A 27,889-nucleotide genomic window follows, 5' to 3' on the forward strand; every position below is an offset into this window, starting at 1 on the left:
ATCCTGTGGAGCTAGATAATGAGCAACTCCATTCCAGAAAACCTTCAGTGAAAAATAACAGGCTACCAGCTTACTTCTTGTTCTTACTAGAGTAGGAGTACTAGATTAAAGTTCAAAGGTTACTATCATCAAAGAGAAGAGGCAGTGAAAGGAAACATAATTCACACTAGAAGCACATTGAATTGACATGGTTGCAATATTGGAGTTGGTGATTTATTACATGACTTCTGTCATGTAGATGCTTTGATATGTTCACAGTGGATGAGGGATAGTGTGGGACGATTCTATATGGGGGTTGGTGTGTCAGACCTAGGAGAACTTGGTCCACTTGGAGTTTCGACCTTTTAAATGAAGGGATTTATAATTCACTTTGGTTAGATTTCACAGGCACATTCCTGCTGAAGGGATGCTGGCAAATTTACTGTGTTTCTTGGCTTGGCATGTTTGTGTCCGCTTCTACCAGGTCCCTGCTGCATGGTGATGCCTATCAGAATTACACAGTATGAAACATGCAGATAATTTTGGATACCATTGCAGGGGTGTTTTGCAGCATTCCCCCAAACCAATCTAGGCAATGGAACCTTTGTTTTCGCAGCCCTGTGCATGGGTTTTAGGGCAGAGTGGGTCTCAGTGCATTTTCTGTTGCTGTTCTCGGGCAGTGGGGGGGTGGTATCAGTAGCTATGATTTAATTGATATCTTTGGTCTCTATCCATTGATGGCTTTGTGCTCCTGAAACGAGGGTAGTAACTGTTAACAGGCGGAGCATAAAGGACTCATGAATACTATTAGGATACTCGGCATCTACGTCCATGATCAAATGACAATGGTCGCAAACAATCTGATGAACATTGATAAGAGTGGAATGCTTCCTGTTCATGAATAAATTAGTGGCAGGAAGCCATTTGACCACCTGAGGCTGGGTGGAAAATTAATTTGGGGTGAAAATTCAGAAATAAACATTCTCAATGTATCACGAAAAGTGAACCAAAGGAAGAAAATTTTATGATGCTACAGAATTCCAGGGGTGAAAGGGACCATCCCCAAAATGCACCTAATAACAGCTTGGCTCAGTGGTAACAGTCTCACTTCTGAGTCAGCTGGATGTGAGGTCAAGCCCTATTCTATATACCCAAGCACAAAAAATGTAGGCTGACACTTCAGTGCATGTGAGAACTGATGCCACAGCAAAAGATCGGCAGCTTTGAGAATTTAAGAATTTAATTGCAGACATCAAATGCCATAGCATCTTTATCAATGAGTGCTTGAGAAGGAGAGATAGTTACAAGCACTTCTGTCTTTAACGTACAAAAAGTACAACCAAGTCTGGGCATAAGAAATTGGAATCAATAAACAAAATTTAATTGATATGAGTGGTTATTTAAAGCACTCAAAGGGAAATTTATCTGATATTTAAGAGGACAATCAAAGTTTTAGAAAGTAAAAAAAACAAAACAGTCTAAGTGGTTTACTGTGTTGGACATTAGCAATGGGTTCTGGTCCATACCGTTGGCACAAGAGTGTCAATATAAATTTGCGTTTACGTTCAAGGGATAACAGCACATCTGGACGTGTCTCTCCCAGGGATTTTATAATAATCCATCGATATTCCACCTTCCTCCAGAAGGTCAGAGTGAAAGTTAAGCTGAAAAAGGCACAGATAATGAAGGAAAAGGTTTCTTATTTGGGAATAGTAATAACACAGGGAAAGCATGAGACAGAGCAAAAGTGAGTGCAGACAATCCTCGAACTCCCCCGAGCGCAAGATATTAAAGCTCTAAGATAAAAAAGGACAGTTCCTATTCCAGGTTGAGAGATTAAACAGACAAGAAGCACCAACCCCCACGGTTACCCCCACATCCGAATTACCGACGAGTAAGGTTACGACCCAGCAGTCACAAGTGACTGGTCTCCCTTGCCCTGCCTTAACTGCAGGACCAGAAAATGGACTTGCGATAATAAAAACTAATAAAATTGTATATGATAATATAAAGCTTGAGTTGGTACCGGTAACATTGAATATCTCAGATATCCAGCTACCTGGCTGGTGCCCTGAGAAGATCTGAGAGTTGTACAAGGTATTACTGTAACAATTGCTGAGACAGGAATTTGGTAATGAGGGAATAATAAAGGGAAAGAGATATGAACGTAGTTTAGTGAATGACGCAGCCACAGTCCTTAATACGGGAACTTCAATTGTCAATACTATAGATTTGGAAAATGTGGACCAGAATGTTAGAACTCTTAGTCAGCTAGTAAAGGATATTTTGAAAAAGGAACAAAAGGGACAGAGTGGTGTAGCTAAAGTAGACTTGATCAATACGGTGACAGGAAGGGTGATGAGACTGCCAAGGTATGTCGTAGCAGGTAGTAAGGAAGTAGGACCCATGAGGGAAAGGGTTAAAGATTTGTGAAGGAGCTGTGCAGACAACTGTATGAGCTGAGGCAGGAGATTCTATAGAAACAGACATGAAAGAGGAACAGACGAAGGTGCCTGTTGTGGGAGACAAAGTAATGGTAAAAGGGAAGGGCCGATGGAAACACTGGTCCCAAATGAAGGTATATAAAGTCAACAGCAAATGACAGACTCCAAAATAAACACCACCTGGTATGCAAAGAGATACCGGGTATGGAAGAAAATGTGATTTGTTACATGCAGAGCAACTGAACTAATTACAGGACTGATGAGAGTACTAGAAGGTCATGCTCATACTATTAATGATATAATTTCAAATAATGAAAGTGTTTGTAGTACATACAGTTCGTGAATGTTAGAACAAATTCGAGAAAATTTGAGGCAAATTGATGCAGGACAGGTGCCAGTTTGGATCAATGACACCCAGTTGGAATACTTAACTAGTCACATGAATGAGAAAATTACCAGGTGCCAAATCAGAAAACTTAAGGTATGGAAAGGTCAGGAGTGTGTAAATACAGGATCTATGAGTATTGGAGTAGTGTTGGGAATACCTGTAATTCTGAGATAAGTTAGGGATGCAATTATACAAAGTAGAAAATATAGGGGTGATGAGGGGAAAAGATTACATAAAATACTATGATATATTACCCTATGTTATGGAAATGTTATGGAAATTGGAAAAGAGGTAATTGGAACAACATTGTCCATTGTCTGAGTGTAGTCAGGAAAACCAGGTGGTCATATGTCCTCATCCTATAAATAAAATGGCAGAATCAAAATGTGGATTTAATGCCACTGTAAATTGCACCATGGAGACTAGGAAAGCATTGTCAGGGTTAACCCATGTGGCCTATATGGAAAAGGGGAGATATTGCTGAACTACCACAGCGAAGGAGTACCAGTATGGACATAAACGGACTTGGCCGGTGAGCAACAGTACATTTTGGTTCAACCCACAAATACCAACCCGAGTAGGGAAGATACATACAAACATACACAAAAAACAGAAACGATAACTGTGACAGAAAGTATTAAGGAGGATTTGACAAATTACCTCCGGGAATATGAATGTACTATTCAGCCATTGCCCACAGGCTTGGGTAAAGAGAGACAGCAGCTAGAAGTCATTGCTGTAGTGTACTACAATCTGGAACAACAGTCGAAGATGCTACAAGATGAGATTGACGAGATAAATGGCAGGAGGACTTATGGAACTGGGGGTCAGATGTGCAGATACACCCCTGGTTTAAAATTATCTCCCATGTCCTGATAGTGATTTTGGGTATCATGGTGTTATATGTGACCTATTTAATTTGGCAACTTTAGAAATTAATTAGGCGATGTAAGAGGATGTATGAACACAAGTTGGACAGCTACCCGAAAAGCAATTAGTGTTCGAACTTGCTCTGTCAAAGGAGGGACAAGTAATTATGCCATAAAAGGGTAATTGTATAACCTTTTCATATATACTTAAAATGAATTAATGAATGATCAATGTACTCTAAGAATGGAATTGTATTATGTTTGTACAATCGATTATGTAACAGTGATGCTTAAATGAAATTGTAATTGTACAAGTGTACCACCTTTTATGTTATAAACAAGTAATTGAAGCCCCTGCAAAACTTATGCCTTTACAGAGTTCCCGCAGGCCCCTCTTGTGGCACAAGCAGGCAACGTATTGAGTGCGACCCCTCCGGATGTTGAAGGCTGTTTCTAGACAAATAGAGACCATCAAAGGCACCTAGGTGGGATCAAGGGAAGGATTCTTAAAAGTGTTTTGAAGAATCAAAGGGGGGACTGTGAGAACAGAATTTTAAGAACAGAATTTTATGGGGACATTTAAGATGAAATAATTAATCAATCATGTATTGCTAACAAGCTAGCTTCAGTGCTGCAGGGAGGGACAGCTTATCAGAAATGACTTCATAACTTCAGGGCTGCAGAGGCAACTTGCCTTGCAGCTGGTACAGCGCAATAGCAGAGAGAGACATTGTGCTTCAGCAACACTCTTCTTATCTCATCACCCAGACATGACACATTCCTAAGGAACAGTTAGTGTGAGAAACATACTGACCAGGCAAACCCACGTCCCTTGTCCGAGGGTGGCTCAGCCTAACGTTCCCAGGGAGATAGGGGAATAAGAAACTGCTTGAGGAGAGGATGACAAGGCAGTGCCCCAATCAGACCCTGAGGACTACCCTTCTGATTCCGAGCCTCCACCACCGGATAATCCCCCAGGACCTGCTCCTTTGATCTTATGATCAAAAAGGAGGGATTGTGGTAGCAGTTGTGCTGACATTGGGGTCTGCAGCTCTTTGCTTTAATGGCTCGTTTGTCTGCAGCAACCTGCTAAGCAAAACCGCAACCCACACAGAGGTTATCGACGGGCGAATGTGGTATCTGGAGTATGCATTGACTTAAGGAAAATAATAGCTTATTATGTACAGCCTTATGCGAAGCTGACCTCGGATTCTGCATGGTGTATAGTCACGTAGGCCGTCCTGTGCTTATCTTGTGGTTTTGTAACTAATTGGGAAACTGTCAGCTCGGCATCTGTTGTACTATATAAATCCGCGGGGATCTGGAGCGCTTTGGAGTAGCACCGGACCGTGATTAGGAAAGGTGTACTCCCCATGATATCATGCAATAAAATTTGTTAATGCTCAAGGTCTGAGTCCGGAGAATTTCTTTGACAATCAAATTTCTTCAACAATCTGGCGTAACAAATTTCTTCAACACTTCTATTGCAAGAAATGCCAGCTTTCAGTTGTGAAACCAAGGCAAGGCCTTGTCTGTCTGTTCAGGTAGATATCAAAGATTGCTTAGTAGGAGTCAAGGAAGAGCAGGGGAGCTTTTTTGGTCTGAAATAAAAACAAGAAATGCTGGAAATACTCAGCAGCATCTGTGGAGAGAGAAGCAGAGTTAACATTTCATGTCAGTGACCCTTCTTCAGAACTGAGCTTTTTTGGTATTGTGGTCAATATTTATCCCTCAGCCAATACTGCAAAAACAGATTATCTGGTTGTTCATCTCATTAATATTAGTAGGACCCTAATGTGCATTAATTGCTGCAAAAATAAGAGTGAAAAAACCTATTATAAATGCAAGTCTTCCAAATACAAGCATCTTCTGCCCCCATGGAAAGCTTAGGGTTAGCATAAAGAATGTGCAAAAAAACTGCCCCAGTTTTCTGTGCCTTACATGTTTTTGTGCTGCCAGCACTCAAAGGTGGAATTGTAGCCTCTACTAAACTGTTTCTTACCAATCGATGAAAAGTATTGTAATGCAGTTTTGGCTGGCCCATGATACACCATTCTTCCATTCGCCAAGAGTGTCAGGCTGTCAAAAAGCTTAAATATAAAATATCGAGGCTGGTGGATCGAAAATATAATCGTTCTTCCACATCTTGAAAGTCTAGGATGAGAAAAATAAGAATTCGTAAAGTGTATTGAGAATATACTTCAGATGTTCTCTGGGACTTTTCACAGGGTCTCCTGATTAACCACTATAACTTTAGAGGAAGATCACCAGAATCTCTGTTTACACATCTGTACAGGGTCTTCGTCAATCTTCGATTCAAGTTTAGGCAACTATTCAAGAGAACTCTGCAGGAAATTCCCAACAGTTAATATTTTAATAGTACAAGGCAAATTTTAATTACAGAATCCATTGTCAGGTACAACAAAGGCTTTCTGAATACTCAACAATAACAAGGAACTTCAGCCATCACCAGGAACCTATTGGAAAAAAACAGACTTATGTGCTGTTTCTGGGCAAGGTTCCTCATTACCAGTATATACTTGGAAAATGTGGGCCTCTGAATTAATAATAGAATAACTAGGGTAAACAGGAGACAGGGCATTAAATGGAGTTATATTCTAGCCTTTTTTTCTTCAATTGGTAAGGAATGTATGGAGTCATTTTTTTTCTTTCCTCCCCCACCTAGCAACAGATCAGGTAGAGTGCCATTGAAATGACCAGAACATGCTGTTGGTTCAGATCATTACCCTAGGTACTTCATTTGGTAGGGCCTGTGCCTGATATGGAAGTGGTAACTGAGAGCCTTGTGCTAATGGTTTCCAGCTCTGACGCCTGCTGGCTGCTATCCAAAAACATCCCTGAAAATCTTCCCATGACCATGAAAACATGGTGGCACTTACCTGTTTCAGCCTTCCTGGCCTTGCTGCCTGCTCCTCTCAGATTCTCCAATATTAATGGAGCTGAGTGGAATGTGTAAGGTGAACTTCTTCTGGTCACCCTTTCTAATGGTTGCTCACCCAGCAGGGAGACAAGACGCATCATTGCGTTCCTCTCACCTCATATGCTCACTTGCATCTCCTGTGGGTGGTGGCACTCCTTACTATCTCAGGAGATACCAGGAAATCTCCAGGCAATATAACAGGGATAGAAACCTTTCACTGCAGGTCTCTGACCCTTTTTCTCCTACTTGTATCTGAGAAATAAGGAAAATTAGGTCTCATAAATTTACTCTATGGTTTTGGGAAGTATAGGTTGATTGCAGCTGAGTGGATGATCTGAAAACATTGACAATAATGTATCCAGACCAACATGGAAATCTGGTAAAAGCTGCCGAAACCTTCAAAAAATCCGACAAGTCAAGAATGGCTCTGACATTTGAAATCCAGTAGTTACACAAACTTTTAGCCTTAAACTACAGAAAAATAACTGCCTAGATGTTGGAACATGATTGAATAAGGCCTGATGGCAGGACCACAACTATTGATCCATTGCCCTCATTAGAATAATACTGGCAAGCCAGTCAGTCCCAGAGGCATCTTGCCAGTTACCAGGGCAGTGAATTCAGCCAGCTGGGCTGCCAGCTGAGGCACTCAGAGAGGGAGACAGTTGGAATAGTGGCAAGAGGGGGTGGCAATGGCCCCTGACTTTAATGTGAAGCCAGTAGGAACACTTTCATCAGGTAAGTAAAAAATCATAAAGTTACCTTTTGAATGGCAACCTCCAGCATTCCTTTTCAGGACAGGTGCTTTGGCTGCTGTGCACGTGAGAAAACTAACTGCAGCATGTACAATGGGCCTAATACCACAGGGCGTCAAGCTATATGGCATGCAGCACACTTTCAGTGCAGCCTGATGGCGATAGGTGAATCCAGATTTTGATAGTACATTTCTAAGAGAGTCCAGGGGCATACTTCACCAAAAACAATATAAGAAAAAAATAGATCCTTTGGTTAAAATTTAGCATTGTTTACTCCACAATGAGTGGATTTTTAATCTAAAAATAGGAAAACAAAAGTGAAATTTAGGGTGCGAATTTCAACTGCATAATGCCTCTTCTAGTGGTACTATGCAGATATACCTCCATCGTAGAAGCGCGGTAGGCATTGATTCCTGCACGTGCTTGCAGCATCATGCAGTGCAGGTGTGTACCTCTGCGCACACCCATAGAGGTTGTAAGAGCGAGATCATGATGTTACAAATGTCAATAGCTAATGCAACACACGAGCACAAAAATTGGCCAATGATTGTGCAACAAACACCTTCCTTATTCACGCTTAACACAACAAGTGCATGCAAACAAGAATGGTCCTGTTCTGGGGCTATTTAATGGACCACTCAACAAGTTGCAGCTGAGGTGCTTTTGATTTACTTGTGCACGTGAAAAGTTGGTGGAAGCACTATGGTGAGTTGCTGGAGTAGTTTGAAGGTTTCTTCGGATTACAGAAAGGCTGAGAGAATTGCATAGCCTTGCACAAATATGGAGGCAGTAGTTGCAGTGCCACTTGCCCAGCAGCATGAGCAGGACAAGCAGAGGAACCTCTGTAAGAAGGGAGGAGAAGGAGGGCTCTGCTTGGACAGCCCTAAGAGGGCCTTCTGGGAGCATTAGTCCTATCTTGGGATAAGATAGGAGCAGTGCCTCAGAAGGCTTGGCTTTACTAAGAATGTGTTGATGGAGTTGTGACACCTCCTTCACAAAGACCTGGAGCCTGAAAGCAGGTGACTACTGCCCTTCCAGTGCCAATGAAGATCACCTTTACCCCTTCCATCTTTGCAACTGGTTCCTCCCAAGCAGCACTGGCGACATTAGCAAAGCGTCACAGTTCGCCATCCACAGAACTATCTGTGAGGTAACAAAGGGGCTTTGAAGGAGGGTCGAAAACTTCATCCTCTTCTCCCTGAGGAGGGAGGACCAGGATGAGAGGACTCGTGGGTTCACTAGGATAGCGGGTTTCTTGATAGTGCAGGGCACTGACTGCATGCACATGGCTCAGTGAGCCACTCAGGTCAACAGGGAGTGATACTGCAACCGCAAGACCTACCATTCAATAAATGTGTTGTTGGTGTGCGATCATACCATAATGCTTCCACCCTTTAACAGTCTGCATTACCCACTGTTTCGGGTCTGCAAGACAGACAACAGGATTGTTGCTCAGAGACAAGGGATACTCCCTCCACACATGGCTCATGACCCCTTTCCACCATCCCACCATGCAAGGTCAGAGAGCCTTCAATGAGAGCTATGGAGCCAATTGCAACAACATGGAGCAAGCCATCGGTCAGGTTTCGCTGTCTGGACGGCTCTGGGGGATCTCTGCAGCACATGTTTGAGAGGGTCTCCACTTTTATGGTGGTATGGCGTGTCCTCCATGACCTGGCAATTATGAGGGTCCATTACCTCCTGGGATCCAGAGGTTACCTCAGAATAGGAGGAGGAGGAAGGGGAAAAAGAGGTGGAGAAGGAATAGAGGAGGCCACATGCACCACCTGAAACTGGACAGAAAGAAAGAGACCGCATAGTGAGGCTTTGTTTCAATTAAAAAGAACTTCCCTACTCCCAACATGGAACCACCATCCCCTTTCAATACATCTATTTCAGTCTCTGCATGACAAAGTCCTCTTGGCCTACATCACTCAATAAAGGCCAACACCAATAACCTTCACATCACACAACAACTTTATCTAGAAATACATCAATAATGCTAAAAAACAGAACTAATCACCCTTGGTCATTTCCTTTGGCTAAGTGTTGCAGGTTCCCATGCCTGGCCTAGTGCTTCTATGTAGTGCTACCTGAGTGGGTTGCTGCCTGGCTGATGCAATGCTATTCACTTTCACTGTTGGAGACTGCAAATGGTCTTGGAGGATGCCCTCAAGCAGCTCTGGGCTTTAAGGGCCCAGCTTTGGATTGCACCACCTCAGCATCGGTGTCAGTAGTCTGGGCTGGCTGGCTAAGAGGCATCAGCAAGGGAGCTGGCGGAGTAGCAGTGGTGGGAGCTTGAATGCTGTCATCCTGAGGCAGCACATCAGATCTCAACACCACAATGCCACTGCCACTCCCACAGGGTAGCACCTCAGCACTTCTCATTGTTTGCTGGAGCACAGATTTCTGGTCTGTTGTGGGAGCCTCCACGCCTCATCAAGCAGCAAGAACTGCATCCATGATGCAGCTGTCTGTGCCTGGATGGCAGCAGATTAAGCCTGCATGTCGTTAGCCAGGGATCTCATGACGTCTGTCTGAACTTCCATTACAGCAATGATACATTGGCAGAACTCCACCTGTGTGGCAGTGGAAGATGAGACAGTGGTCAGCAGATGCTCCATTGTGGGTCGGTCTGGCAGTGCTGCCATGGAGATCACTTCCACAGTGGAAAGGATGGGCTCCAAGCCCTGCCTTGTGCCCCCGTGGAGACAGACTCCTCCAAGCTCCTAGCCAGTGACTGGAGACTATCTAGCAGGCCTGACAATACAACAACCATCTTGGTGGGCATGCACATCAGCATTCTCCTGTAGTCCACCCCAATGAGGTCCTCATCTGAGTACCCTGCAGCAGAACTGGTGTGTAACCTTATCCTTCGTGGAGTTCACACACAAGCTTGCCTATCCCTCTATCAGGCTGCAGCCACTCGTGCCCAGTGATTCACAATATTTGGGTCCCAACTCCAAACTAGCCTCTGAGGTAAACGTTGTGCCAGTATCTGAGCTGATGGCTGCAAGTGTTAGGTCAAGTGATGTTACTTCTTCTTCAAAGCTATCTTCCTGCTCTCACCCTTGCTTCTGAAAGGGCAGAGCACCCAGAAGTCCTTGGCTATCTGAAAGCACAGAAGCATAAGGGGAGGGGAGGGGTAAGGGAAGCGGGGGTGGGGAGAAAATCAGGAAGTCCATGGTCACTCCATCTGCAGTTTGCATTTCATGGCACCTTTCAACATGAGGGTGAGGAGTTAGCGGAGAAGGTGCAAAGACAGCCTGGATCCATCATCCTGGCTGGCCTCTGGTGCTCTGGATGCCACTGGCTCCATTGCACTGCTGCCGATGATCTGAAGGACCATCTCCTCCAGGGCACGGAGGGGATGTATTTGTCCTATTCCTCCTTTGGTTCTCTGGCTTTCCCGCATGTTGTGTGCCACCTTCTCCTGCGAGAGAAAGAGCAGAATGTAATGACCATGTGCCAGTTTATTTATTTTTTATTCATTCATGGGATGTGGGCGCCACTGGCCAGGCCAGCATTTACTTCCCATCCCTAATTGCCCTTGAGAAGGTGGTGGTGAGCTGCCTTCTTGAACCACTGCAGTCCATTTGGGGTAGGTATACCCACAGTGCTGTTCGGAAGGGAGTTCCAGGATTTTGACCCAGCGACAGTGAAGGAACGGCGATATAGTTCCAAGTCAGGATGGTGTGTGACTTGGAGGGGAACTTGCTGGTGGTGGTGTTCCCATGTATTTGCTGCCCTTGTCCTTCTAGTCGGTAAGGGTCGCGGGTTTGGAAGGTGCCGTCTAAGGAGCCTTGGTGCATTGCTGCAGTGCATCTTGTAGATGGTACACTCTGCTGCCACTGTGCGTCAGTGGTGGAGGGAGTGAATGTTTGTAGATGGGGTGCCAATCAAGCAGGCTGCTTTGTCCTGGATGGTGTCGAGCTTCTTGAGTGTTGTTGGAGCTGCACCCATCCAGGCAAGTGGAGAGTATTCCATCATACTCCTGACTTGTGCCTTGTAGATGGTGGACAGGCTTTGGGGAGTCAGGAGGTGAGTTACTCGCCTGAGGATTCCTAGCCTCTGACCTGCTCTTGTAGCCATGGTATTTATATGGCTACTCCAGTTCAGTTTCTGGTCAATGGTAGCCCCTAGGATGTTGATAGCGGGGGATTCAGTGATGGTAATGCTGTTGAATGTCAAGGGGAGATGGTTAGATTCTCTCTTGTTGGAGACAGTCATTGCCTGGCACTTGTGTGGCGCGAATGTTACTTGCCGCTTATCAGCCCAAGCCTGGATATTGTCCAGGTCTTGCTGCATTTCTACATGGACTGCTTCAGTATCTGAGGAGTCACAAATGATGCTGAACATTGTGCAATCATCAGCGAACATCCCCACTTCCGACCTTATGATTGAAGGAAGGTCATTGATGAAGCAGCTAAAGATGGTTGGGCCTAGGACACTACTCTGAGGAACTCCTGCAGTGATGTCCTGGAGCTGAGATGATTGACCTCCAACAACCACAACCATCTTCCTTTGCGATAAGTATGACTCCAGCCAGTGGAGGGTTTTCCCCCTGATTCCCATTGACCTCAGTTTTGCTAGGGCTCCTTGTTGTCATACTCGGTCAAGGGCAGTCACTCTCACATCACTTCTTGAGTTCAGCTCTTTGGGTAATGCTGCCACAGCTGAATAGCTAGAGGTATGTGGAGGCAGCGGAAGGTGTGTGCACAGCTGGTATGCTTCGAAGGGGTGAGGTGTAGGGTAAGGATGTTAGGGATGAGTTCTGAGCGGGAGGGTGTGGTGCATTGAGCAGTGCGAGAGGTGTATGTTGTGATGGTTGGGAGATGTGGTGTGCTGATGCAATCACTCACCATGACCACCCAAATGAGGTCTTTAAGCATTTGTTCGGCACTGATGCCAGGTCCATGGTGCTACGCTCTGGGCATTCACTAAGTTCGCACATACGCCAACTCTCTTCTCAGGGTCACTCTGGAGGGCGATTTTCTCCCTGTTAAAAACATGGCCTCCTTTTAGGTTTCAGTATCTACTCAGAGTGCTTCCAGGGCAGCATCACTAAATTGGGGAGGCCTCTGCTTCCCTTGGTGTGATATGAGGGCCATAAGCAATTATCCAGGAGCCTGCAGTTTTATAGCTAATGTGCCTTTTTGTGTAAGGTCCTCTAGCCATATTATACCAAGTGACTGGCAACGATGTAAAAGCCCTCAGGTTGTATGCACCTGACAATGTTTTTGGTATGTAATTCAAATGTACATTGTAAATATAGCCTGAAATGACAAGGGTGGTGAGGCACCTTGGGGGTGGGGGGGGAATTTTATGTTGTCTGCCGCAGCAGGTTTGGAGGCAGAGAGAACATACAATCGGGTGGAATGGTAACGGGAGGGTGGGTTGCCACCACCATCCTGCCTCTGCCAAAATTTAGTGCAGGGCGTGAAGGTTTGTGAACAGCCTTCCCACCCCGCCACCAATTGAGGCCTTCAACTGGATAATTAACCCCCAATTACGGGCCTCTTCCCACTGCAGCCACAATTACCCCTACGGTGGGTGGCCCTATCGCCACACGAGAAGCACAGCATAAAAACCGTGCGTACTGCTTCCAAGCTCTCTAGGGGGTGGGGGGACCTTTGTTCAAATGTTCTTATTGCCTGCATGAAGGACCTAGCTGAGGGAAGGGGGTGCCCACTGAGGACTACACCCCTGCCTTTGCTGCCAACCCCCCTCCCCATGGCCCCCACCCTGCGAGACCCCTCCTGCCCTGACCTACCACAGACCTGGCTCCAGCAATGCTCCTCGGTCTCAGGGACGGTCACCTCCAGCAGCAACAACAGCCTCCGCAGTGGTGCTGCAGATGCTGGCCTCTCTCTGTTTGGCCGGCAGCTCTCCAAGGGTGGGACTTACGTTGACGGTGACCTAAATCCTATGGAAGGCCTGCCACTGTCCACTTAAGTGCCTGATTGGCACTAAATTCAGCGTTCCTTCTGGAAAAGAGGCAACACGGGGATCTCAGCATCGGTTTCCCCTGACGTCGAGACCCTGCCGCCAGCATAACATTCCTCTCCTCATGTACTGTATTGAAAGAAACTGATCTTTATTGCACTTTATGAAATGTCCAATTTGAATTGTTTAGTAATGTATTTTTACAAATTTTATGAATAAAGTATATTTTTGGAAAAAATGGGGAAAGGCTAATATCTAAGGCCTCTCTCCATAGTATACCGAGGGGCTGGAAACTATGTAAAACCTCTCGGTCTGTATACACCAGAGAATGTTTAACATGAAATGTAAATGTGCATTATAAATATAATCTGTAATGGCAAGTATAGTGAGGCATCTCATGTACTGCATTGAAAGAAACTGATCTGTATTGCACTTTATATAATGTCAAATTTGAAACGTTATGTAATGTACAAATTTTATGAATAAAGTATATTTTGGGGGAAAATGGCTATTGCACCTTTAAACATGTGCTTTCTGCAGAACGCTGCTGCTTGGTCCCCTGGAGAGTGTTGAGGATTTCACAGAAATGGAGACCAAGGCTGCACGGAGAGGGTGTACCTTTCCACACCACAATCGTGGAAATTAGGTCATAGAGTCATTTCGGCACAGAAGGAGACAATTCAGCACATCGTGACAATGCCAGCTCTCTGTAGAGCAATCCACTTCTTCCCATTCCCCGCTCTATCACTGTAGCCCACCAAGTTTGTTTCTCTCAAGTGCTCAACCAATTTCCTTTTGAAATCATTGATCATCTCCGCTGCTACAATCCTGGCAAGCAGCGAGTTCCAGGTCATTATCACTTGCTGCGTAAAAAAGTTCTTCCTCAAATCCCCCTGAATCTCTTCCGTAAAACCTTAAATCTGTGTCCCCTAGTCTTCATACCATTAGCTAATGGGAATAGGTTTTCCTTGTCTACCTTATCTAAACCTGTCTTAATCTTCTACACCTATATCAAATCTCCCCTCAATTTCCTTTACTCCAAGGAGAAAACTCCAACCTACCCTTGTAGCTAAAATCCCTCACCCCGGATCCATTCTGGTAAATCTCCCTTTTACCCTCTCAAGGACTCTCACACCCTTCCTAAAGTGTGGTGACCAGAGGATGCAATACTCACGTTGTGGCCTTATAAAGGTTCAGCATAACTTCCCCTGCTTTTGTACTCCAAACCTCTATTTATGAAGTCCAAGACCCCATACACTTTGCTAATTACTCTCTCTATATGACCTGTCACCTTCATAGAACTATACATATGAACCTCTGGGTCCCTCTGTTCCTGCACACTCTATAGAACTGTGCCATTCAGTCTATATTGCCTTCTGCCAATACACTTTGCTGTATTAAATTCCATCAGCCACTTGTCTGCCCATTCTGCTAGCCTATGTCCTGTTGCAGTTGCTTGGTATCATCCTCATTGTTTGCCACACCTCCAAGTTTAGTATCATTATCAAATTTTGAAATTTTATTCTGTATTCCAACATCCAATCATTTATATATATATCAAAAATACCAATGGGATAATGTTAGAGTAAAGGGAAAATGGGAGGTCGGGGAGGGGATTTCTGAAATGTAATTAAAGTCCCCTGATATCATCACTCTATAGTTCTTGTAGAGCTCTGTGATTTCCCTGCAGATTTGCTCCTCTATCTCTCACTATTTGAAGCATATACAATACCCCCAGCAGCATGATCATACCTTTCTTGCTCCTCAACTCTAGCCAATGGATTCTGTCCTTGCCCCCTCAAGGACATCCTCTCTTTCCAACACTACAATGTCTTCCCTAATCAGTGTTGCCACCCCAACTCACTATTTTCTTTCCTTATCTTGTCTAAACATTTTGTATCCTAGAGTATTAAGCACCCAGTCCTCACCATTTTTAAGCCACATTTCCATCATTCCCACTACATCATATTCCCACACAGCTATATTCCCACCAACATTATTCACCACACTTTTGGATTTATACATATGCTTTCTTATTCTTTGTAGTCCTCCTTCATCTGCTCCCAACTAATATGGTACTACTACTTCCCTCTCTACTACTATCCAAACACTCTCACTTTTTGCACCTTATTCCTCTTTTCTTCTTTGATATTTTGGTGTCTATCCCCCTGCCAATTAGGTTAAACACTCCCCAACCACATTGAACCACCTCATGAGGACATTGATCCCAGTCTTGTTGAGGTGCAACCGGCCCCTTTTGAATAAGTGCCTCCTGCCCTAGAACTGGTCCCAATGCCCAAGAATCTGAAGCCTTCCCTCCTGCCCCATGCCTCAAGTCATGTATTGATCTGCTATATCTTCCTGTACCTTCACCTAGCACTGGGAGTAATCCAGAGATTACTGACTTGATTGAATTTTTTGAGGAAGTGACGAAGATGATTGATGAAGGCAGGGCAGTGGATGTTGTCCATATGGACTTCAGTAAAGCCTTTGACAAGGTCCCTCATGGCAGACTGGTACAAAAGGTGAAGTCACACAAGATCAGAGGTGAGCTGGCAAGATGGATACAGAACTGGCTCGGTCATAGAAGACAGAGGGTAGCAGTGAAAGGGTGCTTTTCTGAATGGAGGGCTGTGATTAGTGGTGTTTCGCAGGGATCAGTGCTGTTTGTAGTATATATAAATGATTTGGAAGAAAATGTAGCTGGTCTGATTAGTAAGTTTGCGGACGACACAAAGGTTGGTGGAGTTGCGGATAATGATGAGGATTGTCAGAGGATACAGTAGGATATAGATCGGTTGGAGACTTGGGCGGAGAAATGGCAGATGGAGTTTAATCCGGACAAATGTGAGGTAATGCATTTTGGAAGATCTAATACAGGTGGGAAGTATACAGTAAATGGCAGAACCCTCAAGAGTATTGACAGGCAGAGAGATCTGGGCATACAGGTCCACAGGTCACTGAAAGTGGCAACGCAGGTGGATAAGATAGTCAAGAAGACATACGGCATGCTTGCATTCAACGGTCGGGGCATAGAGTATAAAAATTGGCAAGTCATGCTGCAGCTGTACAGAACTTTAGTTAGGCCACACTTAGCATTTTGCGTGCAATTCTGGTCGCCACACTACCAGAAGGACGTGGAGGCTTTGGAGAGGGTACAGAAGAAGTTTACCAGGATGTTGCCTGGTCTGGAGGGCATTAGCTATGAGGAGAGGTTGGATAAACTCAGATTGTTTTCACTGGAACGACGGAGGTGGAGGGGCAACATGATAGAGGTTTACAAGGATGAGTGGCATGGACAGAGTGGATAATCAGAAGCTTTTTCCCAGGGTGGAAGAGTCAGTTACTGGGGGACATAGGTTTAAGGTGTGAGGGGCAAAGTTTAGAGGGGATGTGCAAGGCAAGTTCTTTACACAGAGGGTGGTGAGTGCCTGGAACTTGCTGCCGGGGGAGGTGGTGGAAGCAGGTATGATAGCGACGCTTAAGAGGCATCTTGACAAATACATGAATAGGATGGGAATAGAGAGATACGGTCCCCGGAAGTGCAGAAGGTTTTAGTTTAGATAGGCATCAAGATCGGCGCAGGCTTGGAGGGCCGAATGGCCTGTTCCTGTGCTGTACTGTTCTTTGTTCTTTGATTACTATCTTTGAGATCTACTTTTTAAATTCCTTCCTAGCTCCTGAAAATCTGACCATAAGACCTCGATACTTTCCATCTCTATGTCATTGGTACCAAATTGTAGCACAATTTCTGGCTCACTCCCTTCCCCCTGCAGAATATTCTGCACCTTCTCTGTGATGTCCTTTACCCTGGCACCAGGGAGGCCATACACCATGCAGGACTCATTAATCTGGTTAGTACCTTGTTTAAACTATTAATTTTAATTAATGCCTCTAGATCTGTTCTGGGCTAATACTCATTATTAATTCACTTACTGTTATACTAACCCCAACTGAAACTTTTAACTTCCCGGCTCCTGGTTTGAACGAATGCCCTCGTTTAGAGAGAGAAAAAGAGAAATACTCACCAACCAATCACTTACCTGCTTAGGTCACACTTAGTTTTTTTTATCTCGACTCTGACTCCCAGTTACTGCTCTTTCTAAATTTTACAAATTTTCTGCCTTACCATCCTGTTTCCAACAGGCCAGGGCACGCTGCAAACTATAGACCCATGCCCAAAAATCAGGGCGTTTGAATTTCGCACCCTGAGAATTTCAATTAGCTAATCAGTGCATCACTTACCAAAAGGTTGCCTAAACAGTTCATCCCTCATATCCAACCTCACCACTGTTTCAGTTCACAGAGGCACTTTTGCCATCCAGACACAGACAATACGCCCCACCGTGGTATATCCTGAGATTGTGAAAGATGATATTTAAAAACAAGTTCTTCCCTTCTTACTAAAATGTGTGCCAAGAATTGTCTTGAAGATTCCAATTGATGCTTTTCCTGCTCTGTTTGCATACGGCCACCTGAGAAGCAGAAGCTCTCAGTGCTAGAGACAGAACAACAATTCATGGTGGTGTAAATTATCCTCTGGCCTTTTGCCACTGAAACACTCACAGTTGCCTCTGTTAACTCTAGGCTTAAGTACTCCAATGCTTTCCATGTAGCCTCCCTTCCTCCACTCTCCATAAACTCCAACATGTCCAAAATTCTTCTGTATGTATCTTGTCCCACACTAAGTCCTGCTTGTCCATCATCCCTTCCCTCACTGATCTACATAGGCTCTATATCCCTCAATATTTTAAGTTTATAATTTTTTCCTCATTGTTAAATCTCTCTGTAGCCTCACTCCACCTTATCTCTGCAATCTTCTTCAGCCCTATGATCCTCCCACCCTAAGACGAGTCCTTTGGTCTTTTGTGCATTACTTTGTCCGTCACAGCACAGCCTTTAGGTGCCTGGGTCCTACATGCTGGAGTTCCATTCCTAAATCTCTGTTTCTCTACATCTTCTTTAAAAATCTCCTCAAAACCCACCTGTGTACCCAAATCTTTGGTTACTTTCCCGAAACTCTTCCTTCCGATTTGGTGCCTATTTTCCTTATGTCTATCTGTGAAGTTCATTACATTAAAGGCAGTTTATAAATGTAAATTATTGTGGGATGGTACGGACATGGCCTTGACATAGGGTTTGCAATTCTATGGTTTTTCACCATGACAGTAGAACTTGTAGATGCTAAGGAAGACCACCATTGGATGACATCAGCTTAGTCATTTGCAGGTTCAGCTGGTGCCTGGCAAATAGCAGTTTCAGCACCACACAGTAAGGATCACATTTTCAGCTCCAATAAGCCCTAGGTGGTGTCTCAATTGACAGAAACATAGTTCAGATAACTGGGAGCAGGGGTTAGCTTGCCCAGTTTGCAGAGCTCCCAACTTTTGGTGAGTGCTCAGAATCCTCCAATTTGCAATTTCCTATCAAATTAAACACTTCATGGGAAGCAGAGCCTTCCAATTTTGGGATAATAATTTTCTATGCGCTTTAGAAGTCTTTCATTCATTGGTGGAATGAGTGTATTGTTGTGTCATGCTAATAAAACTCATACCTTTTCAATAGCATCAGCACAGATTTTGCAGTGTTAGAATCCAAGCCTGTTGTGGGCTCATCCAGAAACAAAACGGGAGGATCCGTAATGAGCTCCATACCAATGTGAGTTCTTTTCCTTTCCCCACCAGACACACCTCGGATCAATTCTGTACCAACCTGAAAACACCAGGCTGCTTAAACATACCTCCATTTTACAAATGTCATCATCTTAGGCTTTTATTAATTTATTACTTATTATTAATTTATTTATCTAAATAAGTAGCTTCAGCAGAAATAACAATTTAAACTTTTTTTTAAGCTTTGTGAATTTAGTGAGTTAGCATTTGTGTACGGTGAAATGACCGCCACACCCAAATTCCCCTCATTTTGTTTTATTCTTTCCTGGGATGTTCGCATTGCTGGAAGGCCAGCATTTATTGCCCAACCCTAATTTCTCTTGAGAAGGTGGTGACGGTGAGCTGCCTTCTTGAACCGCTGCTGTCCATTTGGTGTAGGTATACATACCCGCAGTGCAGTTAGGAAGGGAGTTCAAGTTTTCAACCCAGAAACAGTGAAGCAACAGTGATACAGATCCATGTCAGGATGATGTGTGACTTGGAGGGGAACTTGCAGGTGGTGGTTTTCCCGTGCATCTCCTGCCCTTGCCCTTCTAGGTGGTAGAGGTTGCAAGTTTGGAAAGTACTGTCGAAGGAGGCTTGGTGAGTTGCTGCAATGCATCTTGTATATGGTACACACTATTGCCACTGTACGCCAGTGGTGGAGGGAGTGAATGTTTCAGGTGGTGAATGGGGTGCCAATCAAGTGAGCTACTTTGTCCTGGATGGTGTTGAAGTTATTGGGTGTTGTTGAAGCTGCACTCATCCAGACAAGTGGACTTGTACCTTGTAGATGGTGGACAGGCTTTGGGGAGTCAGGAGGTGAGTTACTTGTCCCAGAATTCCAAGCCTCTGACCTGCTCTTGTATTTATATGGCTGGTCCAGTTAAGTTTCTGGATGTTAATGATGGGGGATTCAGTGATGGTAATGCCATTGAATGTCTTTTGTTGGAGATGTCCATTGCCTGGCATTTGTCAGGAACGAATGTTACTTGCCACATATCAGCCCAAGCCTGAATGTTGTTGAGGTCTTACTGCATGTGGACACGGACTGCTTTTGTATCTGAGGAGTACTGAACACTGCAATCATCCGTGAACATCCCCACTTCTGACCTTATGATGGGGGAAGGTCATTGATGAAGCAGCTGAAGATGGTTAGACTTAGGGAACTAACCTGAGGATTTCCTGGGGCTTAGATGTTTGGCCTCCAACAACCACAACCATCTTCTACTAGGTATGACTCCAACTAGTGGAGAGTTTTCCCCAATTCCCATTGACCTCAATTTTGCTAGGGCTCCTTGATGCCATACCTGGTCAAATGCTGTCTTGATGTCAAGGGCAGTCACTCTCACCTCACCTCTGGAATTCAGCTCTTTTCTCCATGTTCAGACCAAGGCTGTAATGAGGTCAGGAGCCAATTGGCTCTGGTGGAATCAAACTGAGCATTGGTGAGCAAGTTATTGTTGTGTAAGTGCCCCTTGATAGCACTGTCAATGATGCCTTCCATCACTTTGTTGATGAACAAGAGTAGACTGATGGGGCGTAATTGGCCAGATTGGATTTGTCCTTTTTGTGGACAGGCCATACCTGGGCATTTTTCCACATTGTCAGCTGATGCCAGTATTGTAATTGTACTGTAACAGCTTGGCTAGGGTTGTGGCTAGTTCTGGAGCACAAGTCTTCAGTACTACTGCCAGGATGATGGCAGGGCCTATAACATTTCTTAATATCATGTGGAGTGAATCGAATTGGCTGAAGACTGATATCTGTGATGCTGGGGACCTCAGGAGGAAGCCGAGATGGATCATCAACTCGGCACTTCTGGATGAAGATGATTGCAAATGCTTCAGACTTGTCTTTTGTACTTATGTATTGGGCTCACCCATCATTGAGGATAGGGACGTTTGTGGAGCCGCCTCCTCCTCCAGTTAGTTGTTTACTTGTCACCACCATTCACGACAAGATGTGGCAGAACTGCAGAGCTTTGATCTGATCCTTTGGTTGTGGGATTGCTTAGCTCTGTCTATCACATGCTGTTTCCACTGTCCTGCATGCATGTCGTCCTGTGCTATAGCTTCACTGGGTTGATACCTCCTTTATAGATATGCCTGGCACTGCTCCTGGCATGCTGTCCTTCACTCCTCGTTGAAACAGGGTTGATCCCTTGGCTTGATGGTAATGGTAGAGTGAGGTATGCTGGTCCATGAGGTTACAGATTGTGGCTGAATACAATTCTGCTGCTGCTGATGGTCCACAGCACCTCATGGATGCACAGTTTTGAGCTGTTAGATGTGTTCTGAATCTATACCATTTAGCATGGTGGCAGTGCTACACAACACGATGGATGGTATCCTCAGTGTGAAATCGGGTCTTTATTGTCACAAGGAATGTGCGGCGGTCACTCCTACTAATACTGTCATTAACAGATGCATCTGCAACAGGTGGATTGGTGAGGGTGAAGTGAAGCAGGTTTTTCCCTCTTGTTGGTTCCCTCACCACCTGGCGCAGGCCCAGTCTGGCAGCTATGACTTTCAGGACTGGGCAAGCTCAGTCAGTAGTCGTGCTATCGAGCTACTTTTGATGATGGGCATTGAAGTCCCTCACCCAGAGTATATTCTGTGCCCTTGCCACCCTCAGTGCTTATTCCAAGTGGTGTTCAACATGGAGGAGTACTGATTCATCAGCTGAGGGAGGGTGGTAAGTGGTAATCAGCAGGAGGTTTCCTTGCCCGTGTTTGACCTGATGCCATGAGACTTCATGGGCTCTGGAGTCAATGTTGAGGACTCCCAGGGCAACTCCCCCCTGACTGTATACCACTGTGCCACCACGTTTGGTGGGTCTGTCCTGCTTGTGGAACAGGACATACTCAGGAATAGTGAGGGAGGAGGCTGGGACATTGGCTGTAGGCATGATTCAGTGAGTACACTACATCAGGCATTGCTTGACTAGTCTGTGGGTCAGCTCTCTCAATTTAGGCATGTTCCCAGATGTTAGTAAGGAGGACTTTGCAGGGTCAACTTGGCAGGGTGTGCTGTTGTTGTTTCCGGTGCCTAGGTCGATGCCGGGTGGTTAGTCCGGTTTTATTCTTATTCAACTTTTCTGTTGTAGTTTGGAACAACTGAGTGGCTTGCTAATCCATTTCAGAAGGCAATTAAGAGTTAACCACATCGGTGCAGCATTGGAGTCACATGTAGGCCAGACCCGGTAAGGACAGCAGATTTCCTTCCCTAAAAGGTATTAGCAAACCAGAGGCGTTTTTACAACAATGGTAGTCTCATTATTATTATTAAGACTAGATTTTAATTGCAGTTTTATTAATTAATTGAATTTAATTTCCACCAGGTGCCATCGTGGGATTTGAACTCCTGTCTCTGGAGGATTAGCCCGGCCTCTGGATTACTAGTCAAGTAACATTAGCACTACGCCACTGGCATGTGAAACTCTATACTGCAAATGCTAATTTACAAGATAAAAGCCAACAGTATTAGGGATTTGTTGGATTAGTGGGAATGCCTTATTTTTCGTATTAAAATGTTTTTGATAATGACATTGCCAGCAGTTGCTGCATTAGGATTTTTTTCCCTCAGTAATAGCCACCTGCTGATCAATGGCATTAAAAAAAATTCTACTGCACCATTACTCCTGGATGATGCTATAAAGAAAATTGAGAGGAGTCCACACTTCTTGCCTGTTTAGATGTGTGTGGGAGAGTGGCTATATTAGTTCTATTTGGTGTGGGACAGGCCAACTTCTTCATCTATAGCCATTGGAAGGGTTTGGCAGTTGTCATTTAGTGAGGGCTTTGTTGGAAGAATGTGCGTCTGCACATGTGTTCCTTACTTGCTTGGGTGTGGGAGTGGAAAGTGTATTTTCAACAAATCTTAAAAGGCCAAGGAGGAGAGTTAATGAATTTTTTTTCTAGAGGTAAAAACTCCATGAGTAAAAAGATCCATCCATGGCTATCTGGAGAGGTTAAGGTAGCATTAGATTTTAAAAAATAGCCTTTCATTATTGCTAAGAAGAGTAGTAAGCTGGAGGATTGGGAGACTTTTAGATACCAGCAAAGGATTACTAAAAGAAGGAGAAAATAGAATGAGAGTAAACCAACCAGAAATATAAAAAAAATTGTAAGAGCTTCGACAAGTACGTACAAAGAGAGTAGCGAAAGTAAAGGTGCATCCCTTAGAGGCTGAGACAGGAGAAATTATAATGGGAAATAAAGAAATGGAGAGATTTGGGGCAGGATTTTGGGTTTGGGATCAGGACCTCGACGTTAGGGTCAAATGAGGGTCACTGAGTGGGAAACAGTCACCTGGCAGTAACTTTCCCCGAATTGGCCAATTACTGACCAGAAGGTGTGCTCACCATCCAATTAAGGACAATGGGCGGGCTCTCAAAGCTGCAGGGCCAATAAGAGGCCCTCCAGCTCGTAAGGAGCAGGAGCCTGCAGTTCAGGTAAGAGAGAGAGGGTGCTTCTATCTTGAGGCACCCTCTCTGCAACTCTTAAAACTTTTAAATTAAAAAATGGCTTCAGCAGCCAAGCCACTATTGTGGAGGGGGAGCCCCTCCACATGGCGGCCTGCAGCTGCAGCAATGGCCAGGCAGGTGGGGAGAGCCTCAAAGCCTGCCTGGAGCACTGGCTCCCCGGTCTGCCACCAGAAGGCTGCCTCTAGGCTGCTGACCTGGTCCCCGACACCTCAGTGGGCCTGCAAGCTGACTGGAAAATTCAGTCAGCCTCTGACAATTGGGCTTAATAGGCTATTAACTTACTTCAATTGGCTATCTGCACTTATGGGAGGGTAGCCCTTTCGACCCTCGTCCCACCTCCGGGAAAATGGCTTGGGGCAGGATGGTGCCGGCAAACCAACCCACTGGCCAACGGTGTGGATTTTGAAGCCCCTGTTCTCGCCCTCATATGGAGGCAAAAATTCAGCCCTTGGTATCTGACTTCACAGTAGAAGACATAAAGCACGTACCAGAAATAGCAGGGAATTAAGGCTCTAATGAGAGTGAGGAAGTTAAAGTAATTAATATTAGTAAAGAAAAAGTACTGGAGAATTAATGGGACTGGAAGGCCAACAAATTGCCTGGACCTGATGGCCTAAAGTTGTAAAAAAGGTGGCTGCAGAGATAGGGGATGCACTAATTGTGAACCTCCAAAATTCCCTAGATTCTGGAATGGTCCCAGTGGATCGGAAGGTAGCAATGTAACACAGCTATTCAAGAAAGGAGGGAGAGAGAAAACAAGGAACTATAGACCAGTTAGCCTGACATCATCATCGGGAAAATGCTGGAATCTATTATTAAGGAAGTGGAAAGACGGTACTTGAAAAATCATAATATGGTTAGGGAGAGTTAACATTGTTTTATGGAAAGGGAAATCTTGTTTGACAAATCGATTAGAGTTTTTTCAGGATGTAACTAGTAGGGTAGATAAAAGGGAACCAGTGGACGTAGCATATTTGGACTTTCAAAAGACATTAGATAAGGTGCCACAGAAAAGGATGTTGCACAAGTTAAAGGCTCAAGGGATTGGGGCAAGATATTAACATGGCTAGAGGTCTGATTAAAGGACAGCAAAACAGAGAGTAGGAATAAACGGGTCATTTTCAGGTTGGCAGGCTGTTACAAGTGGGATGCTGCAAGGATCATTGCTGGGGTCTTAACTATTTACAATCTTTATTAAAGAGTTAGATGAAGTGACTGAGTGTAATGCATCCAACCTTGCAGAAATTAAAAGCTAGGTGGGAAAGTAAGCTATGAGGAGGACACAAAGGGCAAAATTTTAACGGCAAGGGGAGGTGGGCACAGGTGTGGGTGGGTGGTTAAAGAGCTATAAGTGGTGTTGGATCAGGAATCATTCTGCCCATTTCTAGGTTTAACTGGGCAGGTTTGGAGGGGAGCACAGCACCCCTATGCAGCTGTTGGGAACCTAATTAAAATATTTAAAGAGGTCATTAAGTCTCTCTTTAACCCCACAATCTGGCTTTAGCAGCCAGTGCACAGGTTCCCCAAGCTCTCTGCATCTCACCAGGGTCCAAGAGGCGACATCACAGCAGAGAAAGTAATGAAACTAATGAGCTGGGATGACCTTAAAGACTGAAATCCAGAAGCCTGTGGTAGCCACAGTAAAAGGCTTATGCTTATAGGATTATTTCTGTCAGCCTGAAACCACTACAGTGTCAACTGCAACTTTTTGGATGCCCCCAACACCTCATCCCCTTCCCAATCAACGCTCAACGGAGGCAATACCTCCAGCACAGAGTCTACTAGCAGAGTACTGGTAAGCTCCTGAATATGACAGAGCAACAGTGCCTCAGGAGGCACAGAATCTCTTGATAGGTCATGGCAGATATCTGCAGTCTTCAGGAACCAGACGTTCTCCCAAGAAGACCAAGTGGTCATGCATTTCCAGTGGCTGTCAAAATCACCACAGCCCTGAATTTCTTAACCTCTAGCTCCTTCCAGGGATCTGCTGGAGATATCCCTGGGATATCAGTCTGTTGCCCACAGTGCATTTCCCAAGACACCACTGACTTATTGGACAAGGTCACTAGTTATATCAAATCCAGTGGGCTGTCAGCTTTGCTGCATTGGTTGGATTCCCACAGGCACAGGAAGTGACTGATTGCACACATGTGGCGATCAAGGTACCCTCAGATCAGCCTGGAATCTTCATGAATCAGAAGGGATTCCACTGCCTTTATGTCCAGCTAGTTTGTGACCACAAAAAGGAGATCATTCATGTCTGCACTAGATATCCAGGGAGCTGCCATGACCAATGAGCCCTCTAAGCTGTGTGGCGGTGAAAGTTCCCGCGCAAGCCACATACAAGTTGGTTCCTTTAAGTTACCACACTTGTGTGGCCATGCAAAAAACTTAAATCACATGTGCACTGCGAAAAAAATTAGAGGGTGCATACATTCTGCATCAATCACATCATCTGCAGGTTTTCTCTCTGCCACACAGCCTCAGCAGCTGGTTCCTGGGAGTAACCCTAACAGTGAGCCAGAGGTGAGATATACCAGGAGTCATATCAGCACCTGGACAATAACAGAACAAGCAATTAGGTTGCCCAAGATGCGGTTCAGGTGCCCGGACTGATATGAAGGCTCCTTTCAATATGTCCCATTGAGGTTCTTCAGGATTGTTGCAGTTTGCTACTCTCTTCACAATATCACCCTGTAGAGAGGAGAGGAGCTGCAACAAGAGGAAGGCGGAGATTGGCTGGCATCCTCCGAGGAAGGGGAAGGGGAGGGAGAGGAAGAGGAGGAGCCAGATGTGCCCATGGTGCTTGCACACCTGCCTGCTAGAGAAGAATATGTTGGGCTCACCCAGGCACCCTTACTTAATATGTCTACATGCAGCCATCTGAAAGTTCTACCAGAAACTCTGTGCCTGTACCCTCCCCATACACACCTCATTCCAACAGCCAACCATTACATTCACATCCTTTCCTCCTCATAAAGGCTGATCATACCCTTCACCTGAAGGCCACTGTCCAAGAAGCAACAAAGCAGAGGCCATGAGAATGAGAAGTTCAAAAAAAGTATTTCATTCATTGAAATGAACATCATTATAATAAATTGACATGGACAAAAGCTCCCAAGTGAATCTGCTTGTGCAACTAAGATGACTTTCTCATGTGCTTCCTTTTACTTCTACTTGGTGCAGCCTCTGTGGCTTCAGCTGAGTTGGAGGCAGACTTCTTCTTCCCCTGCTCATGGCATGAGACATGAGATACACATAGCAGACATACTCTGGATTTTGGAACCTGTTTGGGCCCACCCAAAACTCCCCCATCTGCACCTGTGCAGGGGTAAATTTTGTCTTCGGGTAGGAGACAGCATGTGTGGCTCTGTCTGTGGCAGGGGATGGGTGGGGGAGGGGCAAGGAATGAGAAGAGTTGTCATTACCATATACCCTTTTTCCATCTTCCCTCTCATGGCTGACCTGCACTTCCCAGCTAGCCAAGATTGGGAGGGCACTTCTCTGTATTTCAGTGAGATGTTGAGTCACCAAGGCAGGACTTTGCTCCAACCTTTGTAAAGCAATAGATTGAGTGTGCTGGCCATTGATAAGGGCCAGCATACACTTGGTTGCCTGCTTCATGTGAGTCTCCATGTCGGTGGCCACTCTTTCCATGGAGGTAGATGTCAGTGCAAATGCCTGAGACATCATGGCACTCAAGCTAGAAATGGACTCCTCCATTCTCACTCCAAGTGTGCACACTGGCTCTGGAAATTCTGAAAGATGCATACACATTTCTTGTTGCTACCCCACCAGTTCCCTTTTCATGGATGAGCCCTGAGACTCAGCATCAACATCCAGTTGAGCACAGCTTGGAGTGTCCTGCACTCTCTGACAGAGACTCGACACTGCTGTCCCTATCTCCAGTACCTGCTCCTGCTCACATGTGATGTGTTTCTCAACATGTGACAGCCTAGTTAATGCTACTGCAGTACCCACTGCGGTGTGTGTATCTGTGCTGGTGGAGGATGCGATTGAGTCATTTGACAATGCATTCTCAGAATGCTTATCCTCCTCGGAGGACTCCTCGGCCTTATATTGTACTCCTTTGTGAATGTTGCAGCCATTCAGACCCCTATCAGAATTCCTTTATATACTTGGCCTACAACCTGCCTGCCAACCCTCTCTGATTGGATGGGCAACACAGAAACGGGATGCTATTGCCATGGCTGAATTAAACAGCCACAGCAAAGCCAAGTCCAGCACCAATTGGGTTCCCGACTCGCTACAGGTCCTGTCATTTCAGTAGGGACTATGATTTGAAAATTCCACCCAAAGAGTCTGCAAAAGGATATAGATAAACTGTGAGTGAGCAAGAATGGAGTATAATGTGGGAAAATGTCAGGTTATTCACTTTGGTAGGAAGCATAGATTTTAGATTTAGAT

General features: G+C 45.0%; 1 protein-coding gene across 1 annotated transcript in view; it reads right to left on the reverse strand.

Annotated features, from left to right (window-relative positions):
• Positions 1–27,889, reverse strand: part of LOC137380848 (broad substrate specificity ATP-binding cassette transporter ABCG2-like) — a 181,788-nt gene that overhangs the window by 98,705 nt on the left and 55,194 nt on the right. The window contains exons 6-7 of the mRNA XM_068053260.1: positions 18,877–19,034; positions 5,683–5,834 (exon numbers count right to left, since the gene is read on the reverse strand). Of these exons, the coding sequence (XP_067909361.1) occupies positions 5,683–5,834; positions 18,877–19,034 (310 nt within the window). The remainder of the gene's footprint in view (positions 1–5,682; positions 5,835–18,876; positions 19,035–27,889) is intronic.

Source organism: Heterodontus francisci, chromosome 20 (assembly GCF_036365525.1).
Source record: "Heterodontus francisci isolate sHetFra1 chromosome 20, sHetFra1.hap1, whole genome shotgun sequence".
NCBI lineage: Eukaryota > Metazoa > Chordata > Chondrichthyes > Heterodontiformes > Heterodontidae > Heterodontus > Heterodontus francisci.